This window comes from Culex quinquefasciatus, chromosome 2 (genome assembly GCF_015732765.1).
Source record: "Culex quinquefasciatus strain JHB chromosome 2, VPISU_Cqui_1.0_pri_paternal, whole genome shotgun sequence".
Classification (NCBI taxonomy): domain Eukaryota; kingdom Metazoa; phylum Arthropoda; class Insecta; order Diptera; family Culicidae; genus Culex; species Culex quinquefasciatus.
Window position 1 is genome coordinate 21,073,236 of NC_051862.1, and position 10,546 is coordinate 21,083,781.

Genomic DNA, 10,546 nt, shown 5'->3' on the forward strand with positions numbered 1-10,546 from the left:
TTTGGCCAAGGAACCCCCAGAAAAATTTTGAGCCCGATCGGAGAACTTTTTTTTTGGTTTAGGCTCTTTTCAAATGGAATTGCTGTATATCTTGGTTATTTTCGAGAAAAACAAAATACAGCGAAGCCTCAATTATCCCATATTCCGACCATAGAAAGGTTCCTTTTATCATTTATATTTTATTTCTGAAACAATAAAATAATAAATATTTACTCACTTTTTACGTCAAATTCGAGTTTTAGTAAAATTTGAGTTGCTGGTTGCCTGTCACATTTCCAAACGCATTTTCTCATTATTTATTCACCGCCATTTTGGCCGTCATCTTTGTCTTAATGTTTGCTCAACGACCCGAAAAAAGACAACAACAAAATATGTTATTCGTGATTCGATTATCCAAAACTAGAATTATCTTTAATAATATTTTATGTTTTTTTCTGAGTTAAACCAAATTTTAATTTTTTGCTTTCTGGGAGATATTAAATAAGTATAAAACACTTTTAGCTATAACATATTTATTTCATTTATAGGACCTATAAAAAAACTCCAGAATTTTAATCAAGTCTGGACTGTAAAAGTAAACATTGCAATCATTAACAGCCCCATTGCTCACGCTCGCAATTGGAAACGAACCTCGTGCTAACGCTTCCTAAACGACTGTTTTCAGCAGCGGGCAGCTGGTAAACAAACGCGTTCTTTGACAGCTTCTTTCAAATTCATTCAAAAACACACCAGCCGCGCTTCGTGAAACACGTGTAGTGAAGGTGCTCTCGGAAAATTTATCAATAAAGTTGAATTTGTAACAGAATTATCGGTGATAAGCATGGATTCCGACCAGGAAGACGAGGTCCCCAACGTTAACTTCGTTCCGAGCTTGCTGTTTATCAAACGAGGTGTGGCCAAAGCCAACCCGGACAAAGTGCGTAAACTTCTTTTGCTTTATGTCTCTGCAATGTTTAATTCATCAGTTGATGGGTGTCTCTTCAGCAAACAATTTGAACTTTCTGAAATTGAATTTAACATTTTACAATTTTCTTTAGGTTACTTTGACTCCAGCGGAACTGGCAAGAATCATCAACGAAACCCGTGATGACCTGGAAGAGTAAGTTGTGTTCAAACCGGTTGTTGCGTTTGAAACGGAATTCGAGAATTTGAATTGAACTGATTGAGTATCAGTTTAAAAAAAATTCATAAATTTCACTTTTGAAACACGAAAATTTGAAAGAGAAAAATCATTGCTGATAACTTTCTTGTAGGGACGGCGCCAACGGTATTGACAGCTCCGAGGATGAGGAAAATGAAGATTCCGCCGCTCGGTTGGCTAGCCGGGCCCAGGACCAGGCTGGAACCTCCGGAAATCGCTCCGCGGGGGATGAATTTGGGTTTGAGAATTATGAGCAAGAGTGTATGTCTAGAAATTGTTTGGTTGTAAAAGACTTAGCATGATTTTCAAATTATCTTTTAGCTGGCGAACCCGTGGTCCGATTGGCCTCGGTGGCCGTGGTTGACCCGGCGGAAAACATCCAGGACGAGGACGATTCCGAGGCGGAGGATGAAATCATCAAGCCAACCGATAATCTGATTTTGGTTGGACACGTGCAAAATGACAGCGCTTCGATGGAGGTTTACGGTAGGTTTAGATGTAAATTTAACATTTTTTGACAAAGAACTTTGTTCTAAGGGCTCTATCTGCGGTGTCAATCCAAAATTTTTAAAAGATGGCGTGTTATCGTGTGCTCTGAGGGTGAATTTGGGTCTTAAAAATTTTCTGCTAATTTGTGCAAATTATTAAAAAAAAAAACCTATTTAGTAAAACTGTTGATAGCAACTTGCTAGCTCACTTCCTATTGAGCTATTTATCACTCGATTTCAGTTGAAAACGCTTTTTATGAGCTGCAATTGAACGTCAAAGTGCTGATATGGCAACATTAGAGGCATGATGCTGTTCCTTTAGTTGCGCAAACTTTTTGCTAATTTTCAGTTAAGTTAAAGGAATATTTAAAATTTTCGGATTTAAAGTTGTAAGCTAATTCTGGATCCGTGCATGCAGATGGCTAGATTAGACTGAAATTTATCTTTATTAAAATTCAATCTGCGCTCGGTCCTCTGGTCATGCAAAAAAAGATTAAAAAGTAAATAAAAACAGGAAATATCCAACTGGCTGATAAAATGATTTTTTCTTTTAGTTTCTTGTTCTTTTGTTTTCCGGGCTTTAACTGGAATCAAAGACCGCCGCCAAATCTCCAGTTGCTTAGTTGTCGTCATTAGTAGAGCCTGGTTCACGTTTCTTCGCTCTTCTGCCAGAAATGCAAAACGCAGCAGCGTTTCACGCATGGTGGAGAGCTTCTGCAGGTTATTTAACGGCTCCGACCTAGGTGAATCGATCAAATAAAGCGATGTTTCATTTCTTGTTTTCACCTTAATTCCAGTTGACAAATACTAGAAACGGTTAGAAAAATCACTTCACCACTTGTCAGAAAGATCATAGTGACCGTTTAGATAAGAAGACTATGCCTCAATCCTAAGTTTAGACCTTGGAAAACCCCTTAACTTAAACCACTTATAACTAAGGGAAATATACCCTTTCTAATCAAACACCTATCTTCGTCATATGGAGAGTTTGATGCTCGATTAAAGCTCCAAAAATACTATTTAGGTTATAAACTTACCAGCAACAGCACCGTCTCAAGTAAGCACGCAAATTTATGCCACTTACTGGCCAAATAGATCAAATTTAATGCACTTTTGATCATAATTTATATTTTGCGAGACCATTTCTCATCATTTTGGTGGCACACACATCCACACGCAAGATGAGAGGTTAACTGCTTAACGAATGTCGCCATCAATATCTTTTAACTTGCGCTAACGATTTCAAAGCGCTTAAGATATAAAATTGCTTCCAACTACCGGCAACATGTTCTTTTGCACATTAGTTAGTCACTCACTTGAAAAATAATCCCGAAACATGTAAATAATTAGCAAGCACCATCAAAAAAACAAACGCGCCAAGTTGTTTGACGTTTCAATTTTGAATATCCATTCCAATCGAAGGCTGAACAAAACCGAGCGAGGAGCGAAGGCAAATAAAGAACAAAGGGTGGCCACCAACACCACCAACATGCTGGTGCAACGCCTGTTAGAGTGAGCAAGTGCTGCCAGGAAACTTTCGCTATAAATGCTACTTTTGTGAGTGTTCGCTTAAAATTTCATCAATTTTGGCAGCACTAAGCAGACCCTAAAGAGCGCTGGAAGAAAAAATGAACTAAGCTGAAAATAGAAAAATGGGCGTGGCCCAATGCACTCGACTGATTAGAATGCATTTTTGAAATATTTTTTTTAAATGCTTGTTAATGGAATAGCATAACTTTTAATAAAAGTGAAAATAAACAGAAATGTTCACAAAAAGTTGCTCTACTCGTTGTTGGTATCACTAATCCAAGGAACAATCCAGATTATCCAGCATCATTCAAACACGCCCGCTTATTAGGCTTAAAATGGGCATATTTCCCCTATGTCAGATCTACAAAGTTGCTCTTGATCCACTCTTCCACAGTGTTCAACGACGACGAGGGCAGCCTGTACGTGCACCACGACTTCCTGCTCCCATCGCCGCCCCTCTGCATCGAGTGGCTCAGCTTCGACCCGGGCAGTGACAAACCGGGCAACATCTGCGCCATCGGCTGCATGGACCCCGTAATCACGCTGTGGGATCTGGACATCCAGGACTCGCTCGAGCCGGTCTGCAAGTTGGGCTCGAAGGGCAGCACCAAGAAGAACAAACCCAAGGTCGGCCACTCGGACGCCGTGCTGGATCTGTCGTGGAACAAGCATTTGGAGTAAGGGTTGACTGAGATGTCGAAGTGTTGAGATACTGACGAACTTATTCACTTTCAGTCACATCCTAGCCAGTGGTTCCGTCGATCAGTCCGTCATCCTGTGGGACATGGAGGACGGCACGCCACACACGATCATCAAGGAGTTTGGGGAAAAGGTTCAAACGTTGGCGTTCCACCCAACTCGAGCGGAGGGGCTGCTGGTGGGAAGTTGCGACGGCATGGTGAAGGTGTTCGACTGTCGAACCACGACGAACGATTCGGCGAGTTTCCTGTCGTGGGCGGTGGGTGGTGAGGTGGAGCGGGTCTGCTGGAACCATCACAGCGAGTTCCACTTTGTGGCCAGCACGAACGAGGGACGGATTCACTACTGCGACGTGCGACGACCGGGCGAGACGCTTTGGTCGAAGGAGGTTCACGAGAAGGAGATCACCGGACTGGTGCTGAGTTCGAAGGTTCGTGGAATGCTGGCGACGGCTTCCGCCGATGGAACGCTCAAGTTGTGGGACATTGACGAGGAGGACGCCAAGCTGGTGTACAAGAAGAACCCCAAGATGGGCGTGATCCAGTGCTTGGACGAGTGCCCGGAGAATCCGTTCATGCTGGCCATGGGAGGGGATCTGAAGACGAAGAACTTTAGCGTGGTGAACGTGCTCGATAATGATGTTGGTGAGTTTGAAGAATTCTTATTTTTAAATGAAAAAAGTCTGTCAATAATTTGTTATTGCTTTTATTACAGTTACGAACGTGTTCAAGGCTCGGTTTGATCCCAGCTACGTGCCCGTAGCCTCGGGGGAACGGATGAACATTGAACCTCCCACGGAAGCGATGGAGGAGGCATCGATCAGCGATGACGATGACAGTGATGAGGATGACAATTGAAATAAAATGTGGAATATTATTCTTTATCTATGAAACAATAGATATGTAAACTAAACGTGGGGTTTGAATCATTAGAAAGAAAAGTCCGATAACTAGAGTTTTTAAGACAAAATAGTTACGGAACTGTCCCGCCGGTAAACTAAAAAACACGAACCGCAAAATAACACGATGGAAAATTCGAAACGAGGCGAGACCAAAAAACGCAGAGTTAAAATTCGAGTCAACTGATCTCAACCAAGGATTGCTGCGATCAGGGATGCCAGGTACACAGATTTGTCTGTGTTTCACAGACTTTTGAAGTTTTGTCCGTTGTGTCTAGACATTTTGTGATGGACAGACAAACACAGACCATTTAAATTTGACACACACTAATCTAATCTAATCTAATCAGACCCTAGCGCAGCCAATCTTTCGAAGGGATCCTGGAGAGTGCCTTAGGTTAGATGACGCCTAGCACTCTTCTGGTCATTTATTAACATTTGTAGTGCGCCATTGCATCAGAATGCATTGAAACATCACAAGCGTTAAAGCGGCCAGGCCTACTGCGTAAAGCCGTATCGCAGAGATAACTAGTAATTGGGTTGAGTTTGAGCACTGAGTGTTCGAATAACAACACAATTTTGAATCGACAGGGGAGAAAGAAGCGTGGGGACACACCACCATACGCTCCGAGATTTGGTTGTATTCGTTGGGAGCACCATGCTAAGGTTTGGTACTCCGGGACCCTCTGGGATGGGACATTGTATTTCCACGAATGCCCTGGACACTATTTGCCGTGGTTATAGCGCCACAACTCGCTCTCTGTAACAGTATTCCTAATTCCAGTCCACGCTCACCAAGTCGTCATGGCCTAGTGGCTAGCATTTTTGCTTACCAATCCAAATGACGGAGGATCGAACCCCGCCTCGAGTTACCTACCGGTGGCCATTTGGGGACACTTCAAAATTTGCAAGGAACCAGAATTTCTTGAATTTCTTGAATTTTTGAATTTCTTGAATTTCTTAAATTTCTTGAATTTCTTGAATATTTTCAATTTCTTGAATTTCTTGAATTTCTTGAATTTCTTAAATTTCTTGAATTTCTTGAATTTCTTAAATTTCTTAAATTTCTTAAATTTCTTAAATTTCTTAAATTTCTTGAATTTCTTGAATTTCTTGAATTTCTTGAATTTCTTGAATTTCTTGAATTTCTTGAATTTCTTGAATTTCTTGAATTTCTTGAATTTCTTGAATTTCTTGAATTTCTTGAATTTCTTGAATTTCTTGAATTTCTTGAATTTCTTGAATTTCTTGAATTTCTTGAATTTCTTGAATTTCTTGAATTTCTTGAAATTCTAGAATTTCTTGAATTCCTTGAATTTCTTCAATTTCTTCAATTTCTTCAATTTCTTCAATTTCTTCAATTTCTTGAATTTCTGGAATTTCTGGAATTTCTGGAATTTCTTGAATTTCTGGAATTTCTTGAATTTCTTAAACTTCTTGAAATTCTTAAATTTCTTGAATTTCTTGAATTTCTTGAATTTCTTGAATTTCTTGAATTTTTGGAATTTCTTGAATTTCTTGAATTTCTTGAATTTCTGGAATTTCTTGAATTTCTTGAATTTCTTGAATTTCTTGGATTTCTTGAATTTCTTGAATTTCTTGAATTTCTTGAATTTCTTGAATTTCTTGAATTTCTTGAATTTCTTGAATTTCTTCAATTTCTTGAAATTCTAGAATTTCTTGAATTCCTTGAATTTCTTGAATTTCTTCAACTTCTTGAATTTCTTGAAATTCTTGAATTTCTTGAATTTCTTCAATGTCTTGAATTTCTTGAATTTCTTGAATTTCTTGAATTTCTTAAATTTCTTGAATTTCTTGAATTTCTTGAATTTCTTGAATTTCTTGAATTTCTTGAATTTCTTGAATTTCTTAAACTTCTTGAATTTCTTGAATTTCTTGAACTTCTTGAATTTCTTCAATTTCTTCAATTTCTTCAATTTCTTCAATTTCTTCAATTTCTTGAATTTCTTAAATTTTTTGAATTTCTTGAATTTCTTGAAATTCTTAAATTTCTTGAATTTCTTAAGAATTTCTTGAATTTCTTGAATTTTTTTGAATTTCTTGAATAACTTGAACATCTTGGAATGTACTTAAATTTATCGAAACGCTTCAATTGTTTCAAATACCCTTCCAATCCAACCCCCCTACCCCTTCCATGTGTTGCTCTTTTCTTGAATTTTATCCCTCCTCTCCCCAAAAAAAACTCGTGGTTTATGCATGAGCCCTTGTGGGCAATAACCCCTTACAAAACTTACCAGAACCACCCGCCCCAAGTAGCCGAACGGTCGAAACTCCACTCACAAAACTATAACATTTATTTGTAAATCAAACTTCTTCAATAATCTCTTTGAAAAAAATACACAAGCCAATTCTACCGATCAGCTGGTCAGAACGTCAAAACTTGTCTGTTTTGTTTCCAAGCGTTACGGGTCGACTTTGAAAAAGTAACGCAACTTATCGTCTTCAAACAGGGATCACAGCGTCGTAAACTAGTTCATAACTTTATGAAGTGCATATCATGATTTCATGATTTTTGTACCTTGATTTCATGAATTTGTTCACGTTTCCATGAACACGTTTGTTTGCTAAATTCGTGATTTTTTGTTCATGACTACGGGAACGCTTTTTTTTGCGTGCAGGATGGTTTTGACAAAACTCCCACCCCCCCTCCCCCTCCCCGCTCATCATGTTTTTAGAGACGATTGTTGATGGTCGAGTTTAGATCAAAGTATGTGCACAGACATGCACAGACTTTTTTAACGCAGTAGTCCAGACTTTTCAAATTCTGACCAGGCGTCCCTGCTTCCAATTATATTTTTTAAGGAAGATAAAAAAGGCATTTTTTAAAAATATTTTGGTATAATTAGTCATTTTCATTTCAAGTTTAAAGCCTGATCTTCAATGTTACAGACAAATTCCGTTTCAAACGCAACTACCGGTTTCGTGTTCGAACCAGTTGTTGCGTTTGAAATGGAATTTGTATACGATTCTAATTAGATTCCGTTTCAGAATTCGGATTGATTTGACTGGGAGATGGTCGACACTCGAGGGTCAACTTGATGATTGTTTTCACTAGAGTTTGCGTAAGTTTGATTGTAGATGAGGCTTAAGCATACCTGTTACTTTATTTGGCTTTCAGGATATTTTTCGCATTTGCTTCCTTCGGGATGGTACCGACGGCCTTCATCAGGTCACTAACCTTACAGCAATAAGTATAACCAATCGCAAGGTTCGCAAATTCCGCCTTGTACCATCCGCTAGCCTGGCAAATGTCCGTACAAATCGTCTCCTTTGCGGTCCGGAACGGATTATTGCTGGTCACGAACGCGATGGCTTCGTCCATCGCGCCATCTTTGACGATTTTCCAGGTCCACTTTGGCACCTGGATGCCCTTAGCTTCCAAAGTTATGGGCACGTTATCCAGGGTCAAGATATCGTGCGCACCGGTGTAGATCGTAAGATCGCGACCCAAGGCTTCCGCCTTATCCTGAACTGCGGCCTCCACCCGCACCCAGTTGCCGTTGTTGACGGTCTGAAAACGTTGTCTTGTTAGCTCTCTTCATGGAACGAAAGTAGTCAGTACACATTTGCTCACCTGCCACTGTGGAACGACGTTCATGTAGAAGAACGTAGCCCTACGCCACGCTGGAAATATTCCGTCACTGTTCGGACTCAGGTGACCACGTGCCAGGTAGTCTTTACTGGTGTATTGTGCTGCCTTTTTCTTTCCCAAAAGATCAATCAGTCGCGCTTGTGACGATTCTTTCAGTAATGCAACCGCTGGTTCTACGCCATCCGGAATACCATCTTGCCGGAATGCAATCCGTCCGCCAGGTGGGGCTTCTACGGTGAAATGTGTGTGATTTTTAAACGATCTAGATTTGGTAACGTAACTTACTTCCGATACTTCCTCCACGCAGGATGTGCATGGCATAGATTGGCGAGTAAGCGGCCTCGTCGTAACACACACTGATGAGAGGCACGAGAGGTTTAAGGCCAAGACCGGCAGGACCCTTAAAACCAAACTGGTATATTGTACCTTTATTGTTGGCACATTTTTCACCCTTTTGGAAGCTTCCTGAAGGTTGTGGCGAGCAAACTAAATCTTTGACATCTTCTCTAGGTAATTTCCTTATGTCAGGAATTCCGAGAATGCTGAAGGTTTCTTTTGTGGAGCACGTCATGCTTGCCTTATTTTTATCAGCTGAAATTAACTTTATCACTGTTTTGTCCAAATGTGTTAAACATTTTTTTACTTACTGCCCCTAAAAGTGGAGTCGTCACATGAAATGGTTATTCTTTCACCCTTGTCCCACTTTAAGTATCCCAGAGCGTTGGGAACCATATACTCTTTATCTCTAAAAAGCACAGGGCCTTTCGATGAGAAATAGCTTATAGGCACAGTACATTCTGTAAAAGTAAATAAATAAAATCGAAAATGTTTAAAAATTTCTGCGAGAGCCAACTTACGTCCCCACACCACGTGGCCAACTGAAATCGCTAGAACGGCTAACCGCATTAAAAGTGCCATCCTTGCTGAACCGTTTCACCGAACTTAATCCACGCAGCGAATTTCCCAGTCATTATATACAGCGCTTCCATGTTTGAACAGGTGGGTTATTGGAATGGATTTTATAAGTTGTTGTTTCTTTAAAAAAAGAGAAACTCTTGACGTAATTCTGGCTAAATTTGTTCAAGCAACGTGTTTTAGAAAAGTTTGTGTTGCAATCTAAAGAGGAAATTTCGTGTAGGAGCACGGGGGGGCAGAATGGCCCACCTACCCGAACAGGAGGAAATATTGCTTGAATACTAAAACTTGGTATTGCCATAGTTAGGGGAAAGTGGGGCAAGTGTAACAAGCTAAGGAAATGCTCGTTATAACCCATTAAAAAGTTAAAAAATCTGTCGGATTTTATTATAATCATCTTATTCTAGGTCTTGGTTAAGTCTTTGTTAAAACAAGTTTTTAAAAATCCTGTTTTTTAATGTAAAAAAATGATTACAAATTTTTTGATTTTCCGTACGTTCTACTCAACTAGTGGGGCAAGACGAACAACCCATTGGGGCAAGAGGAACAATGCATGAAAAAACATGTTAATTTGCTAACAATTGAACTGTTATCACTTAGATACAACAGATTAGAATTTATTTGAAAGGTTTCTTCCATTTTTAGATTAAATAAAAATATTTTACTAAAAATTTTATCGTTTTTACAAAAAAAAAATTACTTGAAGATAAATAGTAAATTTTCATAATATCACTATATTTTGTTTGAACATTTTTTTTAACAATTGTTTATCAGTTTGTAAGTAATTTCATGTATTTATTTCCCAATAAAATATGTTGTTGCAGCAATTTGTAATTTTTTCCATACTAAAAATCCATATGGTACACTTGCCCCACCTGAACAAGATTTTTTAAAAGCTCTCAACAAAAATAACCAAAAGTTAAATCATACTTTGTAATAGGTGCATCTCATTAGTAGGGACACTACTGATCTAGGAAAAATAGCATTTTGATAAAATGAGTCTTAAAACGAACCCTAAGCCTTATTCGGTACATTCCAAATATTATAAGAAAACAAAGGTTTTGAAAAAAACTTCATTAAATCGTATGCCCCGTGGCGTTTACGTCGTTTTGGCGGTTATGTGGTAGTAGAATCAGCTAATTGCATTGCCAGCAACAATTCCTCATACTGGAAATAATCAAAATTGTAAAAATTACGGCCGTACGAGCGATTGTTCCTCTTGCCCCACCTTCCCCTATATTGTTTGCTATTCCCACGGTTTT

The 10,546-nt window shown here is 39.2% G+C and overlaps 2 protein-coding genes across 2 annotated transcripts; one reads left to right on the forward strand and one right to left on the reverse strand.

Annotated features, from left to right (window-relative positions):
- The first annotated feature begins 728 nt into the window (after window positions 1-728).
- On the forward strand, window positions 729-4,770 carry LOC6051842 (periodic tryptophan protein 1 homolog). The gene is made up of 7 exons (XM_038257068.1): window positions 729-916; window positions 1,038-1,099; window positions 1,254-1,402; window positions 1,463-1,627; window positions 3,554-3,836; window positions 3,895-4,502; window positions 4,573-4,770. Exons 1-7 carry the CDS (start codon window positions 821-823, stop codon window positions 4,713-4,715), a joined length of 1,506 nt encoding a protein of 501 aa, XP_038112996.1. The 5' UTR covers window positions 729-820; the 3' UTR covers window positions 4,716-4,770.
- Window positions 4,771-7,832: 3,062 nt separating this feature from the next.
- Window positions 7,833-9,373, reverse strand: LOC119767166. The gene is made up of 5 exons (XM_038255051.1): window positions 9,227-9,373; window positions 9,017-9,166; window positions 8,655-8,960; window positions 8,352-8,599; window positions 7,833-8,288 (listed from the first exon to the last, which is right to left on the reverse strand). The coding sequence occupies exons 1-5, from the start codon at window positions 9,285-9,287 to the stop codon at window positions 7,881-7,883; spliced, it is 1,173 nt and encodes a 390-aa protein (XP_038110979.1). The 5' UTR covers window positions 9,288-9,373; the 3' UTR covers window positions 7,833-7,880.
- Window positions 9,374-10,546: the final 1,173 nt, after the last annotated feature.